Below are 25158 nucleotides of genomic sequence, written 5' to 3'. Positions count from 1 at the left end.
TCACGTTTGCTTGGAGTTCTGTGGGATGATCATCATAGTGTGGACCTCTTGGAAGAAGAAGACAGAAAGAAACCTGAAAAACACTTCAGAAAAGTCTAGAAACACAGTTTCTTTCTGTCTCTTCCTGCTGGTTCTGTTACCCAATCGCACACCCGAGGAGGTGCGAGGGACAGCATGAATTCAGAAGGCCGGGTCCTAGTGCCAGCTCTGCGGGTTTCTAGTGTGAGCTTGGGGAAACCCTTCCCTGCGGGCGGCTGGTGGTGGGACAGCGAGGAGAATGCCTGCCGCGGGCTGAGGGCCGAACGCGCCACGCTGTGCGACAGCATCGGTGGCGTCAGCACCCACAGACCGAGCGCGCAGGGTGACCGCCCTGCATGGCCCACGCGCGGGACTGGCCCGGAGCTGGTGCCCTGTCTGGCAGAGCGTTCGCCAAGCCACACGCTGACACCGAAGTGGCCCTGAGCGGCCCTCTGTGCCCAGGGACCTTCCTGGCACCGGGGGGTGCTTCTCCCTCTGACATCCTGGAGCCAGGCCAGGGAGGCTGTCCTCTCGATCGTGGGGTGCCCCCGGGTGACGCCGTGCCCTAGTGAAAGGGGGAGCGTCGTTTCCTGTCAGGCGATGGGTCTTCCCGGCGATGACAGGTGGACTGACGGGATGTTCTGTGATCACAACACCCTGACTGACAGCCGAAACACCTGCATGAACTCGACCGAGATACGAGGCCGCCGGCCGGCCGCGCTCTCCCACTCTGCACAGGAGCCTCCCCGAAGGGCCCCTGCTGCTGGTGGCTGCCCTCAGGGCTGACCGCACGCCAGGGCGGGGCCAGTGGTGACCACGGCGGGGGCCCAGGCCCTCGGCCTCGTCAGAAGACAGCACCGACCCTCATGGACCTTGGAGCACGGGGTCTTTATTCCCCGTGGCCCGTGCACGGGGCCTGCCCGCGGCTGAGGTCCGGCGTCTCCCTTGGGCGGCAGGCCTCTTCAGTAGCCTACAGCTTCCTTCTTCCTGTTGTTGAAGGGGTTGCAGGGTTTCACGGTTGTGACCACTCGGGACAGCGGTGCCTGGCGACGGAAGAGGTCAACTGCCATCTCTTTCCGTAAGATGCTGAAACACAGAGAGCGACAAAAGAAAAACGGACACAAAATGAACGTGAGAACGTAAAACCTCATCTGTTCTTCAGCCAGAGATACGCACGCGCCAGGGCGAGCTCGTAGGGAAAGAGGAGGTGCCTCCGTAGTCCTGGGGCTCTGTCTCACTCCTTTTGTTTACTGCGTTGTTTCATTCGTCACATCGTGTGCGTTGTGTTGACTGAGAGTCTGTGTCTAGAGCTGCAGTAGGTGCTAGACTGGGGGGTTCCCCGTAGACTGTGGCCTTTCCTGTCTCACACCGGGACGCGAGCTCCCGAGAGGCAGACCCTGCCACCGTGTGCCCGGTGCCCGGGGCGGTGCCTGGCCGGAGGGGTGCTCGTGAGTGTGTGATGAGTGAACGGATGCTCTACCGGGAGGAGCGGGGGCGCCCTTTGGGGAGCTGCCCCCGGCTCTCAGACACACACCCACCTCCCGGGAGTTTACCCTGCGGGGCCACAGCTGGACGGCTCGCACGTGCATTTGCATTTTCAGAACCGTGTGGTCTCATCTGCAAGGCCAGCCTCCGCCAGACACTTTCAGATCTCAGTGATAACGAGCGATGATGGGCTGCTTCTCACCAGCAGCTCCGAACAACGGAGTCGCCCCAACCTGCCATAGTGTGTCTCATGCTGTCAGTTTGCAAAATGACGTTTAAAAATCTCAGACTTTCAACAGAACGCTGTCTGGGATGACAGCTCAGGGAGTGGTTCACGAGAAGGAACCGTGTGTCCCAGGCAGTGTGTCCGTGCTCCCGGGCACCCTCCCACGGTGATGCGGGGGCGCCGTGTGCCCGCGGAGTGCGGACACGGAGCTGCGGCTCACTGACACGCCGTGGCGTCGTCCACGCGGCTTTCGGCGACCGCAGTGGGGAAGGGCTCTCCCACGCCCAGGACCCGGCACCCCGTGTGTGAACCACGCGAGTTGCCCGTCAGTGTCTGACGGCGCTCCGCCGGCACGCCATCCCCAGGGCCTGCGCGCTGAGCACTCAGGCCAGCTCGGACTCACCGCTGCACTTCGGAGTCCGGCGAGGGGACTGCGGCCGGAACAGCGGAATTTGCAGGGTGGGTGGCCGTGAAATGAACCTTCCCGGTGTACCCGGGGACATTTGCAGAGCTGGAGGAAGAGGAGAGAGCATGAAGGTTAGGATCTGCGAAACAGTCGCGGTCTCCAGGGCCGGACGTGGGAACACGAAGGCGCACGCAGTCGGGCAGTCTGTCCTTTGTCAGGTCTGGGGCGCGGGCTGCCAAACGGGAAGCGTGTGGGCAGGGGGCGTGTGTGCAGACGGCAGCTCTCCTCCAGGACGGAAGGAACAAGCCTCAGGTCCACGTTTTCTTGTTATTTGCATCTTTACATATTTTCAGGACACGATTCGCTACTGAGCTCCGTCTCCTGACGAGGGCAGATGCGCCGTCTCTGCAGAGCAGGGGCCGCACACAGCCTTGGCGCAGCCTCCAGTGTCAGCGGGCACACACCGTGTTTTTAAATGACACTTTTCTCGTTGCCATTCATGTCCCGTATGACGGAGTTCACGTAATGTCCTGGAAGTGCACACATTTAAACACGTGCACCCCCGACTCCTCTGCTCTCCCCTCGGTGCCCTGCCAGCCGGAGAGGCAAGACAAACACAAAATGTGCACGTAGCAATCCCTCTCCACAAAGTCAACCTGCCTTCCAAGGGAACAAGTTTAATACGCACTGCAGAGGAGCGCGTCTGCCACATTCTCAGCACACCACGCACTTCACACGCGTATTTCCTGAGAGAGGGGCTCGGTCCTCAGTACTGCTCCAGACACACAGCCTGAACCTCAAGGAGCTGGGGCATGTATTCCAAGCAGCCAGAACACACTGCATGCAGGGCATGAGGTTCACTCCAACGAAACATCACGTTTCTGGCCCTCAGCTCTCAGCATCCTCTCAGTGCTAAGCCTCAGCCTCTGAGGCCTGCTTTGGAGGGTCAAAGACAAACACCAGCAGCAGCAACATGCCCAGAGCAAAGAAAGGGGCTGGGGTCAGCTTGAGGCTCCCACTCATGCTGCAGATGGGCTTCCCTTCCCTGACCCTTTCTCTGAGAGCATGAAGTCCTCAGGTGGGGCTCCTCATCCTAACTGAGCTGCTGAACCCCAAGGGCAGGTGTGGGAGTGAAGTGAGACTCTTCTGATGAAAGTGTCGCTGGAGAAAAGGCAGCAGCTCATATTGCAGCCGCTGGCGCCCTTCACTGCACTGATTATGTGCTGGGGTCAGATGTTAGAGAGAAGCTCGCGTCCCTAACAAACCTCACGTGTCTCTTCCCAGTGGGTCGTTCTGTGACTGTCCGCGATGACTTACTGGCTGGCAGGCACACAGACGCCTGACCTATCAAGGTGAGGAGGAGCACATCCAGGGCAAGAGAAGAGGCCACGGGAGAAGCACTGGATCTCACGAGACTGGAAAGTAAGGAGCTGAGAGCAGGACCCCCCCTGGGAGCCAGGCCCCTCCCAAGTCCCACTCAGCTCCCTGAGCACCCGTGAGGTTTCGTCCGGGTGTGGCAAGCCCCGTGGGCCTCCCTCAGCCACAGGCAGCAGGGAGACACCTCCAGGAGGCCCTCAGGAGCACCCTGGGGTGACAGGGACTCCGGACGGTGAAAGCAGTTGGCGAGCTTTGCACCGAGGTGCCCAAGTGCCGTGAGTGGGGAGACAGGACTTCACAGTCAGGGATGTGCTGGGGGCCAGGTAGGTGGAGGTGCAGAGCTGGCCCGGGGGCGGGCAGCTGGCCAGTCGTCCACGCAGGGGTTTCTGACCGCTCACTGAGCCCGCGGGGCTTCTCCGAGGCTCCGAGGCCTGACCCGGCCGTTCTGCGGAGCTGGGAGGCGCGTGCCTGGGGCCGGCTCCCAGGAGCCCCGAGCACCCCTGTGGTCCGGGTGGAGGCCGTTTGAGAGGCAGCTGCAGCTCTGCTGGAGGGGCCGGGCTGAGGGCACCAGCACTGAATTCTGGGAAGTGTCCTTCAGGGCTTCTTGGCATTTTCTTGAACAAGGGCGTCTGCACGTCAGAAAGGTGAGCGAAGGGAAAGTCGTTTCCTGTGTCTGTCCCTGGCCGCCATCCCCTGAGCGCCCATGCGGGCGACAGGAAGGCCCCTGCTCTGGTGACAGGTTCTTTCCACGGCCCGAACACCTACAGCGCTGAGGCCCCCAAGCCTCGGCCTCCAGAGAAGCCAGTCTGGAGGGGCTGCACGTAAAGCACCCGCAGTCCGGGCGCCTCCGCACAGGGCGTGGTGCTGCGCAGCGTCACCGCCGACACGACAGTGACGGCATCCGAGCCCATCGCGTCCTCCCCAGCGCGACCCGGAGCGAGGAGCCGAATGGAAGACGAGCCGCAGAGGATGGGGCCTGAATTCAGCCGCACAATAAACTTCCCGTGTTTGAATGTGGGAGTCCTCGCCCACGGAGCCCTTTCGAAGGGCATCACAGGGGGCCGTCCCCGTCTGAAGGGCACCGAGCTGACCTCAGACCACACGAGGGCGGCCTCGGGCGGACGCCGCAGATGGCTCACGGCGCCATCATTTCTCAGAGGGCGGGGATGGGACTCTGGAGAGACTGAAAGGCACAACCTTCAAAACGATTTCCAGATGAGCAGCATGTACAGAGCCCTCATTTCGGGAAAGCAGAGAGAAGCAGGAACCCACTGAAAAGTGAGAAAAGTCGTCTTCTTTTTTTTTCTTTGCTCCAGTGTCTAGTCCTCTGAACACCTTTTGTACCCGGTTCCGAAATGTGCCTGGGTTTTCTCACTACTGGGTAAAATGGAATACGCTATCGCCTAAGTTTACAACTAACTGGTTTCCTTCAATAAAGCATAACAACATAGAAGTTAAAGAACTTCAGAATGTGAGGAAGTTTAGTAAGTCAGAAGAGAGCACAGATTGGGTGTATTAAAAGCTAAACAGACTGCAGAGAAAACAGAACACCACGCTGTACGCAGAGAGCAGGCAGCGTTCACACGACTGAACGTCCGTGTGCACCCGTCTCCGGCGGCAGGTGTGAGCACTCTGGGGTGAGCTGTGGGCCAGGCACCCCCAGATGCTTCCGTGAGCTGACTATCTAGTTCCCACAATGGGCGGTGCTGCATGGGCCCCGGCATTGCGCCCATTTCACAGATGCAGGAGCCGGGCAAGTCTAGGTGACGTGCCCAGAGCGCACTCAGCCCGCTAGGGGCGGGATGGGAGAGGAAGTGGGGGGTCAAGGCTGGGCCTTCGGGGACGCTGAGGGCGGGGCGCAGCTGGAGGGAAGAGAAGGGAGGGCCACGGGAGTTCTGGTCCATCTGCTTTCACTCTGCAGTGAGAAACCCACATGGCGGGCTCCTCTGGACGCGCTGCGGCCTCGGGGTGCTGGGGTCACAGGTGCCTCTCATCACTGCCCGGCCCAGAGGGCACGTCTCTCCCTCTGCTCACTTGGTGGGGCACAGCGCGGCCGACGGGGCAGAGGCGCAGGGAGCGCCCTCGTCTGCCGGGAAGGTGGCTGCCCTCAGCCCTGCCGGTGAGCTGTCAGGCCTGAGGCCCCGCGGCCGCCTCGGCGACCTCGGCAGCGTGGGCCGGAGCAGTTCCCGCACCTCTGACCTCAACACACTATTTTTAAACCGAACGAGATAGAAGTGAGAGTTCTCTGAAAAGGCAGAAGCGTCCAGCTAGCAGAAGGAACTTCTGGTCACAGCCCGTTCTTTAACCTGGGTGGTGGGAAGATATTTTTTAAAGGTGCAAAGCACCGGACCCCAGGGAGGCCCCTTCTTCCACCCCAGATCGCCCAGCATCTGCCCGAGCCCGAGAGGCAGTGCCCGCATCTGTGCACGCTCCTCGCAGAGGTGCTGGAGGTGAAGGCTCAGCAAACACGACGCCCTGGGCTCCCGGGACGGACGGAAGGCGACCTAAGGAGGCAGGTGCGCAGGCGCTGGGCTCCGGGAAAGCAGGGGCGCAGCGTCCGGCAGTGTCCCTCACATCTGCTCTGTCACTGCCGCCCTCTGCTCCTCTGAGCCCGTGTCCTCATTGGGAGGACCAGGGGCAGCTCGTCCACCCCGCAGCACAGGCCGTCCAGCACCGGGGCCGCGGGGGGGGGATGGAAGGGCACCGGGGCCGCGGGGGGAGCACCGGGGCCGTGGGTCCCACCCCGCGCAGACCTGCGGTGCTGGGCTCCGGGAGGTGCTCGCCAGGACACGGGGTGCAACACGACTAGAGGACTGTCATTGGGAACTGCAGTGCATTTTAGTCCCTTAACTTTCAATGTGCTTTGACAACAGGGCACACCGACCAAACTGGACAATGTTTAATGTTCATGAGAAAGGGGCACAGCGGTTCTGCGGCACAGGTGTCCACAGACGTGTCCTGCGCGGAGCCCTGAGCGAGGTGTGCGGGGCGGCCTGCACTCTGCCCCCCGGGAAGGGGCACAGCGGTTCTGCGGCACAGCTGTCCACAGACGTGTCCTGCGCGGAGCCCTGAGCGAGGTGTGCGGGGCGGCCTGCACTCTGCCCCCCGGGAAGGGGCCCAGCGGTTCTGCGGCACAGTGTCCACAGACGTGTCCTGCGCGGCCCTGAGCGAGGTGTGCGGGGCGGCCTGCACTCTGCCCCGCCCGGGAAGGGCCACGTGAGCAGCAACATGCACCCGACCGGGATCCAGGAAGGACAGCAACGGGGGGGCCAATTCAGGCAGAAGCCAAACTGTCCGACGAGGAACAAAGTGGCGGGTACTTGGAGAAAGGGCCAGTGACGTCCAGCGCGAGGCGCTGCAGCGGGCGCAGGTCACATGACAGTGTTCGCGGGCTCCGCCCCGGCCATCAGTCTGAGTCACGGCAGCTGCTGTCTCGGTACCTCTGGGAAGGCCTGGGGGAAACAGGGCTGCGGAGGCCCACGGTGGCTCTGCCCTGTTCTAACATCCAAAGGATGGAGGAGTAAGGTGCGCGGGGCAGCTCCTCCGGGGCGGCCGCTCTGGCTCCATTTAAAAGTGGCCCAGTCATTCGTTTTCCAATAGGGACGTGGCCCATGGACACGCTCAGCCTCCTAGTGGAATCCACGCAGCCACTGAAAAGAGTTCAATGGCGCTCACAGTGTCGGGAAACGTCCACGGTGTATTCCACCCTGACACCCCCCCCATGCATGCATACACCACGTACATGGAGCTGTACCTTACAGGCATGCTGCACGCGTGGGGAAAAGTCTAAAAATATACTAAACTTTTAGGATTGAAAACATGAAAAGTACTGGATTAAAAATAAAACAGATACTTTACTTTTCATACTCTAAAAACATTTGAATTTTTCCTGCAGTGAAAACACTGGGAAGAAAGAGAGGAGAGATGTCCGGTGCGCTTTGGCACTGGCCCTGGGCGACCCCGACACGGGGACAGACGCCGGCTTGCGTGGCTGGTGCCGTGGCTTCCGGAAGCGACGGAGCCGTGGCTGAGGAGCATCCACGTGCCTGACGGCACGACCCGCTCCCAGGAGTGTCCATAGGAAGCAGTTCCAACCACAGCCTCCTGTGAGCCGGCCCGCAGCAGCGCCCTCACGCCGCGGGGAGTGCGCAGACACGCAGACACGCAGACACGCGTGCGCCCGTGATGACGCGGTGATGTCACGGTGAGAACTTACGTGTCACATGCTGTAAACATACACAGGCAAGAGGAACAGTGCCCGTGACGGACGGCAGTGTGCTGATATCTCAGTACCGGCTAAGCTTTTGTGTGACGGCGTGGCTATAATTTTATTGTTAGTCTTTCTGTACTTTTTTCTATAATGACCAGATTCAGTTCCATAATATATTTTTTTGGGACGTGCCCCTAGCGGGAACTGAACCCGGGACTCTCTGGTCCGCGGGCCGATGCTCCAACCGCTGAGCCAAACCGGCCAGGGCCACAATATTTTTTTAAAGACGATTTTCTGAACTATAAGTAAAATCACCCTGATGTGCGCATATTGGCCTTATCAGATGACCTGACGACCAGAAAATGAAACCACTTGGAATGGGGGGACTTTGGACGACATCCCCTCGGGGGAGGCCAAGAGCCGCCTGCCCCGCCCAGGGTCCCCGCGGCCTGAGGCGTGGCCCCCACCGCAGGGTGGGGACAGCGAGGCTCACCCAGGAGTGCCAGGCGTGGCGAGGAGAGCCCTAGAGACAGTGCCGCAAAGATACTTCCCCGCAAGGGCAGGGGAGACCCCAGAGGAAGAGTCGTGCTTCTGGAAGGGACGAAGGCCGAGTCTCCCTGGGCACAAAGCTCCGCGCTGACCGCTCTGGGCCCCGCTCCATGCAGACGGTATCATGCCGTGCTGCGTGCTAGCTCAGCGCGGTTTCGCAGGAACAGGGGTGCACAGAGCCTGATGCCTACGGTTCCTCGGGGAGGGGCCCAGGCGGTGCCTTAAAGGGATCAGTAAAACAATTTCTTCAGCAGGGTGGGGGGGGGGGCTTTATCGTCATTTTACTTTACATGGCAACGCGACATCTATCCGTATTTCATAATAAAACTGGAAAGCATTTCTTTGTGAAGTGGGGACATCGGTAATGCTCTCAACAATAAAGGTAACTTTTTAAAAATGTTTGGGATCATGTTGAAAATTGAAACCTAGTGGAAAGAGAAACTGCGAGCTCGCAGGCCCTCTAGTGCCCACTCTGGGTAAGTGCAGTCAGCGTCTTCAAGCCTTTAGCTCACGCTGCTGATGTAAATACCTCCCAGGGCAAGGGGAACAAGCAAGAGAAACAGATGCACTGCATCGGAGGGAAAAGGTTTCAAGCAAAGGAAAGCACCAACAAAACAAAGAGACAACTGAAGAACAGGAGAGCTTTTCACAATATCCAAAGTTTATGAAGAACGTACACTGCTCAACACCAAAACCCCAAACAATCCAATTAAAAAGCAGGCAAAGGACCTGAGAGACACTTCTCCAAAGAACACAGACGTATGAAAAAATGCTCAACCTCACTAATCATCAGAGACGCAAATTAAAGCCGCAAAGCTGTATCACCTCACCCCGTTAGACTGGCGGTCATCAATAAATCCAGAGATGAGCTGGCGAGCACATGGAGAAAAGGGGACCTCGTGCACTGTGGTGGGAACGCAGACTCCTGCCGCCGCCGTGGAAACAGTACGGTGGTTCCACAAAAGATGAAAAATGGAACTGCCTTAGGACCCACTGATCCCACTGCTGGGAATTTATGCGAAGAAACCCGAAACACTAATTCGAAAGAATATGCGCACCCCTGTGTTCATTGTAGCGTTATGTCCCTTCAATAGCCAGGCTACGGAGACAGCCCGATGCCATCAAGAGATGAATGAATGAAAGGGCCGTGGTGCCTATATGCAGTGGAACATCACTCGGCCATACAAGTGAAGGAAGTCTAATCATTCGAACAGCATGGGTGGACCTAGAAGCCGTATGCTCAGTGAAATAACTCAGAGAAAGACAAATACCTACGATTTCACTTACATGTGGGATCTAAAGAGCAATATAAACGAACACACAAAGCTGAAACAGACTCACAGATGCAGAGAACAGACGGAGGCTGCGGAGGGCGCGGCTGGGGCGGGTGGAAGAGGTGAGGCCTGGGAAGCACGTGGCAGCTACAGAACAGTCACAGAAAAAGAGTGAAGCTCAGGGAACAGTCACACTGACGACGTGCTCGGGGCCAGGCAGGCGCCGGCTGTCGAGAGGAGCACCGAGTCAGGAATCTGACTGTCTAACCACTAAGCTGAACCCCTGAACCCAGTACATAGTAATTAAAAAAAACAGAATTAATAGAAAAATGAGGTAGACTGGCACGTTCCCAGATTTGTTCAGGTAAACGGTCAATTTCACGTCACATTCGGAAAACCCAGTGGACGGCCCTTCGCTCTCTTTGGAGACTGACCCAAAAGAACGCTTCAACGTGTTGTAGCAAGAATGTTTCATAAACTGTTCAAAATTCAAACACATTTCAAAGGAGAAACATTACTAAATGTTTATGCCTGAAGAATATTTTTAAACTGGTTTGTCCCATGTCCTTCCTTTAAAATTTCTAGAACTACTATGGTTAACAGCTTAGTTTCCTTTCAGAGTTTGTGGGAGAATCAAACCAACTGCTCCTTCCTTAGGACTCAGCTCGACATCACAGCCTCCACGTCCCCAGCATGGAAGTGACCCCTCCCCACAACTGAGAGCTTCTCCCTACACGGAAACACTGAGCTGACGTTTGGGGGAGACTCCCTTCATCCTGCTTACGTCATGATTACTGTGCACAGAGCGCATCAGCCCTTCCGATTTCCAAGTGACGTGAGGACAAAGTCTGTGTCTTTTTAGTTTTATATTTCCACGGACCTTAACACATTCTACATGTGCTTCCCAACCCCTGGTTTGATTCAATTAGACAGATGTTTAAGTGAGGTAAGTTGCATAACTGTATTTTTAAAGCAAATTTACTTTTGAAGCATATTTTGTAGTCTGGCCAAGTGGTCACAAGAATGAAACAGAACAGATGACAGAGAAAACGTCAAGATGACTGTGTTTAGCCAACGCAATACTACTGAAGGCAACCGACACGAAGTTTAACTTGTTCCTCTCGTGGCACAACTGATGTTTTCAAAAGACAGAAAGCGGTGAACAGTGAAAACCTTCCTGTGAGTCCCACCGTGGCTTCGCCTAGGACCGTGTGCAGCCGGTCAGTCGCTGTGGACACCGACAGCACAGCTCCAGGGCGCGACCAGCTCGCGGCATCAGGACGAGACCACAGGACTCCACTCACAGCGAGTGTCCTGTGAGCCACGGGACAGCATTCCTGGGCCCTGGTGTTCCCACTGGCAAAGGCAATGTGTAGCTGTCTCAAGGCAGCTGGCTAGTCTGAGCCTAACGTGTGACCCCCTTGTGACAAACCACAGCTCGTCCAGGAGATGGGTATCTTTCCCCTTGAGCTGTGTTCAAGAGCAGACCCTGCTTACGCCTTCAATTTTAATAAACCCATGCCCGTGTCCCATCCCGAATAACAGCAGGGCGGTGACGACGAGGGACTCACCGCCTCGTGTCTGTGTACGGAGGTGCGGAGCTCCGGGGCCTGGCCAGAGACGCGATGTCCCCGGAGGGGTTGTCGATGTCATCGGCATTTGTGGACTGCACATGACCGCTGTCCTCGTCAAGAGAAAAGACAAGATGGGTTTCCTTATAAGAAATAATGAAGACATAGATAAACAGTGTCCGAATCCCCCCCAAACATCTTATTTGCCAAAATATATCAAAAATGGAAAATGAAAAGAAAAAAACACCACGACGAGGAACAAATTGCAAAAACATAAAGAAAGGAGGTTTTCCCTTTTCCAGAATAAAAGTCGCCGGGATGCCGTGAGCGTAAGTTGGGGCCAGAGTGGCAGCCATGGCCGGTGTCCCCAGCGAGGAGGCCGCGCCCGGGACGGCACCACGGGTGCGGGAGGCAGCCCGGGGCTGCAGAGCTGGGGGCTGCCCGCGTCAACAGGGTTCCCGCGGGAAGGCGACCTGGGCAGGTGCCTGGGGTCCTGGCAGCCAGCAGTGTGCCTTCGGGGGCTTGCGAGCGGCTGGGTCCGTGCGGTCAGCGTGCTCCCAGCACTTCCGGGGCCACTGGGGGAGGCCAGCCGACTCCGCTGCCCAGCAGAGAGGCACCAGTAAGGGGGCCAAGGTGAGAAGCCCAGACCCCTCCATTTTCTTGGATTTACTCTGTACCAAGGTATTATGATCTTAATGTCTAGGCTCCACCCCCAAAGTTCATATGTGGGAGGTGATGGTATCAGGCAGGTGCTTGGGCCATGAGGGTGAAGCTGTCATGAATGAGACGAGCACTTCTAGGGATGACGCCCCCAGGGCTCCCTCCCCCTCCGTCACGTTGGGACACAGTGAGAGACCCCAGCCACGACGGCACGAGGCTCAGAGCTGTGAGCAATAATGTCGTGTCCATAAGCCCCTGCGGTGGCATTCACAGCAGCCCAAACAGACTGAGCCTCGAGGCGACTCTGCCATCTGAAGCGGAGCACGGCCGCCCTCCACGGAAGCCGGGGTGGGCCCAGGTGGTGGGTGACGCCCACGGCCGCTCCACGGCAGCCGGGGTGGGCCCAGGTGGTGGGTGACGCCCACGGCCGCCCTCCACGGAAGCCGGGGTGGGCCCAGGTGGTGGGTGACGCCCACGGCCGCTCCACGGAAGCCGGGGTGGGCCCAGGGGGTGGGTGACGCCCACGGCCGCCCTCCATGGAAGCCGGGGTGGGCCCAGGTGGTGGGTGACGCCCACGGCCGCTCCACGGAAGCTGGGGTGGGCCCAGACAAGTCAGAGGCCGCACCTCCAGCGTGAGGAGCTTGGGTGCACATCGCATCTCCTGCATCAAGAAGCAGCATCTTTCTGGCTGACAACACCTGTATCGGCAGCACCCGGGGTATTTCATTTCCGGAATAACCAATCTGGGGGAACCTAAAAATGCCAACCCCCTTCCATATTGAAGCCTGGAACAGTGCCCAATGGCATCCTCACATTAAACAGGCCAGGCTGGGAACACGCTAGAAATCTGCTAGGACGTGCACGTTGTCATAAAACACGAGTTACAAACAATCTAGATGTAAATCCAGTAACTTTTAAAACATTAAGAAACATTACTTACGTGTAGAGAGGAATGTATTTGCTTCTGGAACTTGGACTCACGCTGAGAAAAAGAGAAAATATGGGTGATTGACTCACTGACGTTAACAAACATCAGCTCATTACAGTATTTCTCTTATTCAAATAAAAACAGTCTTCACAGCCATCTCACAGAGACTGGCCTCTGGAAGTTTCTCATCTTAAACAGAAATCATTTAAAGATGTAGTTCTAAGTGAAAATCAAAGCCCTGGCCCGTGGACTCCGGCTGCCATGGACACAGGCCTTTGCTGAGGCCGTGACCCCGCCCGGTGCACACCCCCTCACGCGTGCCCCTTTCGCTGTGCCCTTCCTTAGTGATAGGCCCCGCGGGTCATAGCGGGGAAACAATAAACGACTTTCAAAAGCAGGAAAGCCATTTCTCAGACGAAATGGAAAACGTGCCCATGTGGAAGGGTTCATAATAAGCCATAGTTTTTAGCATTAATGGAGCCCAAAAGAACTACATGACACAGAGTTTGACAGAAAACCATTGACAACCCCTCGCAGTTCACAAACTGCCACATGGGAAGTCTTCGTGTCTTCCTGGAGGCTCCCGCCTGCTGAGCTGCCGCGGTGCACTGCACAGCCGACGCTCCGGGGGCCTACGGGCCCGCGAGGAGCGGGGCACGGAGCAATGAACTGGGGTGCGCCTGCGGGCCTCCGGGTGCTCTCCCACCCAGCTAGAGCACCACACTCTTGATGACAGATGGGCGACATCAACAATGTGGTGATAAGAACATTAGGAGGGAAAACTTACAAATTAATTGGCTTGACGGGCGCCAGGAAGCGTCTTGTCTGAAATCTGTCCCAGAGTCCACCAACCATCTGAAAGCAGAACGGACACGGGCAGTTAGCGGACAGGACCCTGTCTGGCACACAAGCTCCGATGCGGCCATTCCTGCGACACTAGCTGCAGTGGTCCTCCTGTCCCCTTCGTCCACGGGCGAGCCCAGACGCCCCATGCCGCTCCCCAGCACCTTGGCGGCTCTGGGGGTGCTGCAGAGCCACAGCGGGGCTCGGCGAGGTCTCAGACCTCAGGTCCATCTTCCTCTTAGCTGGAACCTGCCTCGTCCCCCCTCCTTTAGGACTAAGCTCTTCTGAAAGGTCTGCCTTTGGTTTTCACCCAGAGACCCAGCCCGTCTGCCCCAGCCTGGTCTCCCCTTTCTGCCCAGCCCACCCCTGAGCTTGGAACCTCATCTTGCCGGGAAGGACTCTGGATACCAGTAATAAAATGACCCACTTTCTCAGGATGTGATACGTTCATATAGTTGAGAGAACCTTAAACACAGTTGCAAGCCAGGCACCTTTATTTGTCCTTTAACGGATTTTAATTTCTGTGTGAAATTCCCCGATGAGACTATTTTAAAGCTGTTTTTTTCTCACTTATTATTTTTCTCTGTCAAAGCACAGGCAGATGTTCAAGATAAGGTGGGCATCTTGGTTGGTGGTTGGTGAGCCTTGTGGGTCCGTGTCAGGACAGTGTGCGGTGGGACCGGTCCGCTCTGGGTCCCGTGGGCCGTGATGGGAGAGTGTGCGGTGGGACCAGTCTGCTCTGGGTCCCGTGGGCCGTGATGGGAGAGTGTGCGGTGGGACCGGTCTCCTCTGGGTCCCCTGGGCCGTGTCGGGACAGTGTGCGGTGGGACCGGTCCGCTCTGGGTCCCGTGGGCCGTGATGGGAGAGTGTGCGGTGGGACCAGTCTGCTCTGGGTCCCCTGGGCCGTGTCGGGACAGTGTGCGGTGGGACCAGTCTGCTCTGGGTCCCCTGGGCCGTGTCGGGACAGTGTGCGGTGGGACCAGTCTCCTCTGGGTCCCCTGGGCCGTGTCGGGACAGTGTGCGGTGGGACCGGTCTGCTCTGGGTCCCCTGGGCCATGTCGGGACAGTGTGCGGTGGGACCAGTCTCCTCTGGGTCCCCTGGGCCATGTCGGGACAGTGTGCGGTGGGACCGGTCTCCTCTGGGTCCCCTGGGCCGTGTCGGGACAGTGTGCGGTGGGACAGGTCTCCTCTGGGTCCCCTGGGCCGTGTCGGGACAGTGTGCTGTGGGACAGGTCTGCTCTGGGTCCCCTGGGCCGTGTCGGGACAGTGTGCGGTGGGACCGGTCTCCTCTGGGTCCCCTGGGCCGTGTCGGGACAGTGTGCGGTGGGACCGGTCTCCTCTGGGTCCCCTGGGCCGTGTCGGGACAGTGTGCGGTGGGACCGGTCTCCTCTGGGTCCCCTGGGCCGTGTCGGGACAGTGTGCTGTGGGACCGGTCTCCTCTGGGTCCCCTGGGCCGTGTCGGGACAGTGTGCGGTGGGACAGGTCTGCTCTGGGTCCCCTGGGCCGTGTCGGGACAGTGTGCGGTGGGACCGGTCTCCTCTGGGTCCCCTGGGCCGTGTCGGGACAGTGTGCAGTGGGACAGGTCTCCTCTGGGTCCCCTGGGCCGTGACGGGACAGTGTGCGGTGGGACCGGTCTCCTCTGGGTCCCCTGGGCCGTGTCGGGACAGTGTGCGGTGGGACCGGTCTCCTCTGGGTCCCCTGGGCCGTGTCGGGACAGTGTGCGGTGGGACCGGTCTGCTCTGGGTTCCCTCAGCCGTGACGGGACAGTGTGCGGTGGGACAGGTCTCCTCTGGGTCCCGTGGGTCGTGTCGGGACAGTGTGCGGTGGGACCGGTCTCCTCTGGGTCCCCTGGGCCGTGTCGGGACAGTGTGCGGTGGGACCGGTCTCCTCTGGGTCCCCTGGGCCGTGTCGGGACAGTGTGCGGTGGGACCGGTCTCCTCTGGGTCCCTTGGGCCGTGTCGGGACAGTGTGCGGTGGGACCGGTCTCCTCTGGGTCCCGTGGGCCGTGTCGGGACAGTGTGCGGTGGGACCGGTCTCCTCTGGGTCCCGTGGGCCGTGTCGGGACAGTGTGCGGTGGGACCGGTCTGCTCTGGGTCCCCTGGGCCGTGTCTGGACAGTGTGCGGTGGGACCGGTCTCCTCTGGGTCCCGTGGGCCTCACAGATGTTACAAACCCCGTTGTGAGTGGCAGTCCCAGGGCCTGCAGACCACTGAGACATGAGCTACGGCAGGGAGGATGGGGTGTCAACAGAAGGCGATCCGGCACAGAGCAGGGAATGCTGGGAGGTTGAAAGTGAGGTCTAAGATCTGATGGACTCTTGGGATTTAGCCTGGAGAAACATCGACAACGGCAGGGGACACCAGTTCTCAAAGCCAAGGCCTGAGGAAGAGCACGGCAGACGAGGGCCGAGAGGTCGGCACAGACCGCGCTGACGGAGACGAGGTGGCAGGGAGCGTGTGTGGCTGGCAGGCTGGACGAGGACCAGCAGGAGCAGGAGGGGTGGGCTGAGGAGGGGTGCTGGGCCAGGAGAAAGCTGAGCATGTGCCGGTTCAGAGGGCTCACTCTGCATAAGGTGCCGGGTTCCGTCGGGGGACCCAGGAAAGGCTCCCCAGCAGTGTGGCTACAAGAATCCCCGTGTTCAGATGAATCCCTGGCAATCGGAAGGGACAGAACGGCCGTCTCTGCGGACAGCGAGGCGGGCTGTGTTTACTAGGTCAGAAGAGCTCCGAGACTCGAGGATGTTCCTGTTCTGTCTTGAAAAGTAGAGGCTGCTTCTCAGTTCAGTTCCAAAAACTGCCCTCAGCATAGGTTCTCTGGTGGAACAGTCATCACTTCTGGTGTCTTTGTTGTGTACTCCTTGTTTCAATTTTTAAAATGAAGTTGGTGCAAATGACTTTTGAGAAAGCAGTAGTCCTAAATAAAATCCCTGAGATGTAACACAGATGACATCAGTGTCTGAGGTCACCGATGTCTCCCACGATCACGGCACTTTCAGGTCTGGGCGTGTATGTACTTCCTCGTCCCCACAATCCCTGACCCTCCAGTGCGCCTGACGTCGCTCAGCAGTGCGCACACTGCACCGGGTGTGCTCTGACCTGGGTTAATGCCGGCGTCCTTTCGTATCTTTTCCGCGTGAAACGCTGCGAGACGAGGTCCGCAGCTCTCTCCAACGTCGTTTCTCCTGGATCGGGTTTTGGTGGCAGCATCTCATCCCAAGGAACACTTTCATAAGCTCTATGAAATTATTGATGACATTTTTTATGAACAATACATATTCAACTGGTACAGTACACCACAATTACTATACAATGTGATACACAGAATTCTAAGGTGTCCCCCAAGATCCCTCCCCCTGCCGTGCATGACATGGATAATCATTTCCCCTCCGGTGTGGGCAGAGCAAGTGGATGTGATAGAGTATCACTCTCGTGATACTTTGTGTGGCGACTTCATATGACAAAAGGGATTACGCACTTGTAATTAAGGTCACTAAAAAGTTGAATTTCAATTCATCAAAAGGCAGATGATTCTAAGTGTGTCTGATCTAAACTGGTGAATCCTAAAAAAAGACAAAAACAGCAGCAGACACTCCAAAGCAGTCCTTGAACAAACTGCGTGAGTCCTGCAGCTGCAACGAACTGAATTCTGCCAACGATCTGAATGACGCTGAAGATGAGGTTGTAGCTGACCCCTGGACTCCAGGCTACAGAAACCGCAGCATTGAGCCCAGTTGGAGCATGCCTGAAATTCTGAGCTCAAGAACTGTGAACTCATAAATGGGTGTGGTTTAAAGCTGCTAAATTTGTGGCCATTTGATACACAGCGGTAGGAAATGAAAGCATATACTTCTATACATCATCCAGTTCACAGGAAAATAAATTACGTCGAGGGGCCAGGACTCCAGACCGCTACCTCTCTCCGTGCTCCTCTCCCTTGGTGCTCTCATCCAGCGAGGTGTCTTCACATGCCCATCCCCAGACCAGGACCCCAGATCAATGCACGCTACGGCCCCACGACAGAGCACTCGGATGTTCAGCACGTCCAAATCTGACTTCTGAGCTTTCCCCCAGACCTGTGGCACCTTGTCTTCATGGTGTTAAGTGATGGCATGTTCACTATGTCCAGCCGCACAGCCCTGACCTGGGAGTCATCCCTGACTCCTTTTCCTCACACTCATAATCTCCAAGCTGGAAATGGTATTGGTTCTCCTCTGAAAATACATTCAGAACCCAACCACTGCTTACGACTTTACCATCCTCCCCTAAGTCACTGTTACCTCTGACCTAGATGACGGCATCTCTTTTACTTTTTCATAGACTCATCTCTGTCTAAGATGTGATATATTCACTTATTATGTGTTGCTTATTGTCCATTCCTGTTAGAACTTGAGCTCTTTGAGATGGGAGATCTTTGCTTTAGTCACTGATGAATATCACAGTTTAGGGCATAGACACATAGTAGGTCCACTAAGCATTTTTTGCCGAGTAAATGAATTCTCCTTCAAGCTTTCTCTGCTCCTGTTTGCTATTATGCTGCCCTCATTTCTCCTCTCTCTGAGCATTCCCTTTCTGTTTTGGTTTTACTCTTCTATTAAACATGGAATTCTTTAAAACTCTTCCTTGACCTGTTTATATTAGCAATCAACAGAAGTAACTAAATATCTGAATCTGGTGCTCTCTGAATTTTACATAGGATTCAGGATAATGTAGGCACATAGGAGATATATCATTAAAGATAAATGAGATAAATTTTTAAATCAAAATTCTATTTGGAAAAATTCTTACTTTTGTGTAGAGGACTTATAAAATGAGTCCTTGGCACTATATTTCTTATTTGATTGTAAATGTGGTTCTCCATCATCCTAGAAGGAATAAATAATAAAAGAGATCAGACATAAGTGGGAATGGATAATGCCATGTATTTGCCATGCTCTCTGCTTCCTCTCTCTTCATTTTTCTTCTTTTATAGCATCTTTTGGATCAACAAGTGTATACTTTCCTACTTTCCTCTATTGCCTTGGAAATTTACATTTTGTATATATTCTCATAATGATTAAAATTTACAAAATGTATATTAAAGTTAACAGAAAGTCAGATTTTTATGGGAAAACTCTTGAATTTTAAATGTTGGCAGATAGCGTTCAGTTTCATGAAATTACATTTTAAAAACTCCACTCTGTCTAATCTAACAATATAAGGACATTTGTTTCCAAATAGTACCCTCTTCCTACCTTTCCTCTTATTTCATCAAAGTTATTGAATGAATGGTTGTCATAACCACTGGCATCACTATCTTTACTACATAGTTACTGATTGTTTAGATTTCTCCCACATTTCACCTGTCCTTTTTGCCTACTTTGGTTCATTTGTCCTCCTTGGTTTTTCCCCCTTGGTTCCTGGTTCTGTTCTTTCTCCACTAAAGTTCAATTTTCAGTAATTATTTCCGGGATGTGAACTTCTTCCATATCTATTTTTTAACCCATCTTCATGTCTGAATAAAGTTCTAGATGGGTTTAGGAGTCTAGTTTAATGGCTATGACCATTTAATAACAAACACGTCTCATTGAGTTTGGACTGTACCGTTCAGTTGACTTTGGACGGCATTGAGTTTAATTGTTTGCAGGGGTTCTGTGTCTTCCATCCCCCTCCTGTGTTAGGGTATTTGTTTCTGTTTTTCTACAGTTTCAATATAATTTGTTTAGGAGGGGATACATTTCTGTTCATCTGTTTGGAGACATGTTATCTCCTTCCAGCCGGTAATTCACGTCCTCGGGGGCTGGTGGCCATCAGCATATGCAGCCATGACTCCTGCTACCGGAGGAGGTGCACTTGCCAGTCAAAGGGGTCTGTATTGGACACCACCAGCCTCTACAACTCAGTCTTCCCCCAAAGCATAGTGGGAGGGATGGCACAAGGTACTGCACAATATACAATGTTTGTGAAGGTCTGCACAGTGCCCGGCACATAAGACATATTTTGTAAATGTTCACTGTTTTTACAAGGCTCAAAATATCAAAAACACAGAAAATAAAATAAATTACAAATACTGTATTACACAGGAAGAAAGTCTTACTGTACATGCTGCTTCCTCATCAAATGTGTACGTGTGGTTTACCGAGCACCCTTCATGACGAGGTTGTGAAGGAGTGACCTTCTGTGAGCTTGTCCAGCCTGAAAACAAGCAGGGACCCGCTTCCAGTTAGATTGCAGTAAGTATTTCTTCTTCCACCAGAAACATTTCTGATAAGAAAGCTAAAATATATGCTATTAATTGATTTTCAATGGCTTATCAAATAATTTTTCTCATCAGTGAGAACAGAATAGGTCTGACATGTACATGTTCAAATTATTACAATAATGCAGAATTACTTGTTATTTATTACTCATTATTGGGAAGTTAGGAATTATCTTGAGACAAATGTAAATGAAAACACAACATAACAAAAGTAATGGGATTCAGCAAAAGTAATGCTGAGAGAAATTTATAGGTATAAATCCTTACATTAAAGACGAAAGATCTCAAATAAACAACCTAAATTTACACAGTATTATGCCAGAAAAACAACAAACTAAACCCAAAGCTAGGATAGGAGGGAAATAATAAAGATTAGAGCATAGATACAAAATACAGAATAGAAAAATAGAGAAAATCAATGAAAACAAGAGTTGGTTCTTCGAAAAGATCAACAAAATTGACAGCTAGATTGACTCAGAGAAAAAGAAGGTTCAAATAAGATCACAAATGAGAGAGGAAACATTACAAGTGATTTTACAGAAATAAAAATTATAAGAGATTCTACACCAACAAATTGTATTACCTCGATGAAATGGACAGACTACCGGGATCACATAACCTATGCAGACTGAATCATGAAGAAACAGAAAATATGAACAGAACTGTAACTATTAAGGAGATTGACTCTGTAATCCAAAGCCTACCCAAAGGAAAAGGACCAGACGGCTTCTCTGGTGAATTCTACAAAACATTTAAAGAAGAATTAACACCAATCTTCCACGGGCTCTTCTAAAAAAATTAACCAGGAGGGAACACTTCGAAATTTACTCTATGAAGCCAACATTACACGGATACAAAAGCTAGATCTTATCCCTGGTAAACACGAATGCAAAATCCTCTACAATGTTCTAGAGAACAGAATTTCAGAGCACACCAAGAGGATTATACACTATGGCCAAGTGGGTTTTATTCCTCGAATGCAAAAAATGGGAATTGTGCACTGTGGGTGGGACTGTAACATGCTGCAGTTGCTGTGAGAAACAGGATGCTAACTCCCCAAACAACTGAACGAGGATTACCATGGGATTGAGCAATTCTACCTCTGGGTACCTACTAAAAGAATTGAGAGCAGGGTCTGGAAGAGATGTTTTAACATGTGTGTTCATAGCAACCAAGAGGTGAAGCAACCCAAGTGCCCACTGATGGATGACTGGACAAAAAAGTAGTGTATACCAAAAATGGAACATGATTCAACTTTAAAAGGGAAAAAAATTCTGACACATGCTGAGACATGGACATTGTTGTCCATGATGACACTGTGCTAAGTGAAATATGTCAGTCACAGAAAGACAAATACTATACGATTTTACTTATACTGAGGTATCTGGAGTAGTCCAATTCACTGCGACCGAAAGCAAAACTGGTTTCCAGGAGGAGGAGGAGGGGAGCACCAGGGACCGAGCGTTTAATGGGTATACAGTTTCAGTTTTGCAAGATGAAAAATTTATGGATTGTGGTCATGGTTGCACAATGCTATATTTAACACCAATTAACTATACACTTAAAAATGGTTAAGATAGCCCTGGCCGGTTTGGCTCAGAGGTTAGAACGTCCGCCTGCGGTCCGTAGAGACCCGGGTTCGGTTCCCGCTAAGGGCATGTACTTCGGTTGCAGTTTGTCCCCGGCCCTGGTTGGTCGTGCGGGTGGCAGCCACTTGATGTGTCCCTTTCACATCGATGTTTCCCTCTCTCTCTCTTCCTCTCTCTCCCTCCTACTCTGTCTGTACAAAAAATGGAAAAATGTCCTCGGGTGAGGATTAAAAAAAAAAAATGGTTAAGATGGTTGTCATGGAGTGAATGTTCTTATACCCCCAAAATTCATATGTTGAAGCACTTACCCAAAAAGTGATGGTTGGGCCTTTGGGAGGTAATCAGGTTTAGAACAGGTCATGAGGGTGGGGCTCCCATCACAGGACTGGGGTCTTTTTAAGAAGAGGGAGACAGAGCTCGCTCCCTCTCTTTCTCTGCCATGTGAGAAAACAACCTAAGGCTAGACTTCTGCAAGCCAGAAAGAGGGCTCTCAGCAGGAACTAAACCAACTCACACCTTGATCTTGGACTTCCCAACCTTTAGAACTGTGAGAAAAAGAGGCCTGTTGTTTAAGCCACCCAGGCTGTGGTATATTGTCATAGCAGCTCAAGCTAAGACAATGATTTTTGAAAGATAGGAAGACATACAAAGAGTTATAAATATTGACATGAGGAGGATTAAGGTAGGAAAATCATGGAGATCACAATAGGCAACCTCTTTTTTCTCTGTGACAAGGATGACTGTGTCATTTTCTGCAAAGAGATCAACCAGTAAAGGGTTTGAATATATAATTAGACTAAGTTTGGAACATTTGATTGGTGCGTGAAAAAGAAAGCCAACTCTGAACAACAATGGAAATACTGCACCCAGTTAAATGTCTAGACAAGGTCGAAATTGGGCAAGAAGTCAGCTATCTGATCGTTTATGATTTGGCTTTGATATTTCTGAAAGCCCACTGGAAAGCATACTAGGCTGTGATACAATTAATTCTGAGAAGATGTGCTTATCAGGATGTATTAGGAACCATGTGTATTTAGGTTTGCTAAAAACTGAGGGTACTCATTTATAATTAATGACTCTTTCCAGGATCTACAAAGTCACTGAAATCCTAGGACAAATTATATTGAAACAATCCCCGAACTGCTGGTACTACTCTTTGGAAATGTTAACAGCTAATAATAACAAATATTATTTACTGTTGCTTTACCAGGTTCCAGGAATTTTGCTAAGAATTTTACATGTCTTAATTCATTATTTCTTAAAATTTCCTAAGAAAAATACTATTATTGCCAATTTAAGTGTAAAGAAACTAAAAACTCTAGACTTTTCTTAACTTTATATCTGACATTTATTGGTTCATTCCTTCATGTCAGATATCTTTACATGAGTTACACTAAATGGCCCTTACTAAAATCTCATGAAGTATTACTAGCATGCAGATTTATTTTACAATTAAGGATACACAGGCATAAAGAGATTAGCAACAAGTCCAAAGTCATAGTGAAAGTAAGCTTTTTGCCTGGATTTGAGCCTAGACAGTCTGACTCAAGAGCCTATATTCTGAATTCTGTTGTGCTGATCCAGGTCATGCAATGCAGAGGCCAGATGAGCTCTATACTTGGTTCTGAGTGGTTGGTGCCACCTCTGTGAACCCTGTTTTAGTCAGAAATTAGCTTTAATAATCTATTTATTCAACTTGTAATTTGTTGGAATACAGTTCTCAGTAAAACTTTGAGAAACATCCCAATATTAGGTTAGGGTTTTCTGCTTACAAGTAAAATGGCAAACTTGCCTACAATGGGACTACTATGAAAAATCAATTCAGTTCCTTTAAGGAAGTATCCTGGACAGTGAATACTATTATACACTGAAATATTAGCAAAAGACTGAGCTTAAGGCCTTTGCTGAAACATCAGAATAGTCACTGGTTCAGAACTGGTGAAATGCGCTGTATGAGATGGACACTGGTCCCTTCATGCACATACTTAAAACATTTCTGCACCTTGGATAGCATTTATCATCTGTAGATACAAGTGAATTTGATTCTTAGTAATACCATTTTCCCCTAAGTAGTTCTTCCAGTAGACTGTAAAATAATTATTTCTTAAAAATAGTAGTTGAACCTTATTTATACTCTTCATATGAAAATTCCAAACTGAGGAATTTCCCTAAGCCTCCTGCCAGGTTTACAACTGGAATGCATATTAAAAGCACAATTCTTAGCCTATGCTTATCTCTCTCCAAATGGCTCTTTCTGGTTCAAAAGTGGGTACCTGGAGGGTAGGGCTGGGAAGTGTGATATTGTGGTGTTATTCATTTCTATTACCTTTACCTTCTTTCTAATCCCCCTTCTGGTCTCAATTGCCTATGGCTTCTCTTGGTGTAGTGGTAGGAACCATGAATCCCCACTTGTCCACCATATGCTGCTGCCATGGTCCTTCCCCACACTGTTTCCTTCGGCCTCTGGTCTAGGCTGGGTGCTGAGGAGGGGGAGCACAAGGCTAGTGCAGCCTCTGGTGCGAGAGGAAGCTCAGCATCTGGCCTTTTCCTTCCCACATGTTCAAAGAGGTTAATCTCTTTCCACTCCCTGTCTGCCAGACACATTTCCATACAAGAATATTTCCTGTGGCTTTCCTAAGGAAATCTCAGCACTTCTGGGCCAGGCTTATGACACTCTCTGGGAGTGTTTACAGAAGAAGCATAATGATAGCTGCCAACAGGGGTTGTCAGTTGTGCCTGCCTGGTTGTGTAGAGCTATTTCTGCAGGCGTTGCTTCTCAGCTCCTGTTCTTACCAGAAGCCAAAATTTACTTCCAACTACTTTCCCATTTCATTTCAGCCCCTGTAACCTAACTCTTGCATAAACATCAGATTTCTTCCCAAAGAAAGATAAGGAGGCATGCTACACAATTATTAAAGTCAAATATTGTTTGCCTTGTGGTAAAATTAGATTATCTTTATATCTAGACTAAATTATCTGACACACTTATATTAATGGTCACTTATATTAATGAATGCACTTTTATAAACCAAATATTATTTTCACATAGGTTTATAAGAGGGTCATCATTTTTGCTACTTTTCCCTTACAAACTGGAACTTCAAAATATAACATTTTCTTATTCGGTTCTTTACAACGTTATGTTAAATTAACTACTAAACAATGAATCTTACATCCATGCTCTTCTCCCTTATTTCAATGTTTAAAAACTATAGTTTCCTTTTATTTACCTCCAAGTCTTGCTCTGATGGAAATGTCTGGTCGTGCCCTGGAATTCCACTTCCTGTCTTGTTTCAGTTCTTCCAATAAAATTTTTTGCCTTTTTAGTGTTGTCTGATATCCTGTATCTGGCCTGGGAACTCGATGTTGAGGTTTCACATCACTAAAATCCACCAGGCTTGGGATGGTTCTGCCAATGCCAGGCTTTAAATCAGCATCACCACCAGCACTCAAGAACCCTGAACAGGGATCACCTAAGGGTACATCATCACGGAGTGGAAATAAAGGATAATCTGGCCCATACGGTGGAGGATAAGGATAGTATAAATGATAATCTGGCATAATTGATGGGGGGTAAGGGTGAAATTTAAGAAACGCAGGGTTACATTTCTTTTCAATTCTGCCATAGTCATGTCTGTCCTCAACTCCTTTCACAAAAGGCATGTTCATTTTTCTTAGGAGATTAGAGTAATGTGGGTAATCTATATTCTCAACAGCCTTTGCTCCTGAAAGAATGGACCGTTCAGAGATACTTATCTTTCCAGGTGTGTACTGTGAATGCACATCCAT

At 52.1% G+C, this 25158-nt stretch overlaps 1 protein-coding gene across 1 annotated transcript; it reads right to left on the bottom strand.

Annotated features, from left to right (window-relative positions):
- Positions 1-980: 980 nt before the first annotated feature.
- SPATA48 (spermatogenesis associated 48) lies at positions 981-25158 on the bottom strand. The gene is made up of 9 exons (XM_036246166.1): positions 24600-25158; positions 19619-19716; positions 18331-18407; positions 16642-16780; positions 13492-13559; positions 12717-12758; positions 11117-11224; positions 2133-2240; positions 981-1104 (listed from the first exon to the last, which is right to left on the bottom strand). The coding sequence occupies exons 1-9, from the start codon at positions 25156-25158 to the stop codon at positions 981-983; spliced, it is 1323 nt and encodes a 440-aa protein (XP_036102059.1).

This window comes from Molossus molossus, unplaced genomic scaffold (genome assembly GCF_014108415.1).
Source record: "Molossus molossus isolate mMolMol1 unplaced genomic scaffold, mMolMol1.p scaffold_m16_p_7, whole genome shotgun sequence".
NCBI lineage: Eukaryota > Metazoa > Chordata > Mammalia > Chiroptera > Molossidae > Molossus > Molossus molossus.
Note: the sequence above shows the minus strand (reverse complement) of the source record. Positions and strands in the feature narration are given on the sequence as shown.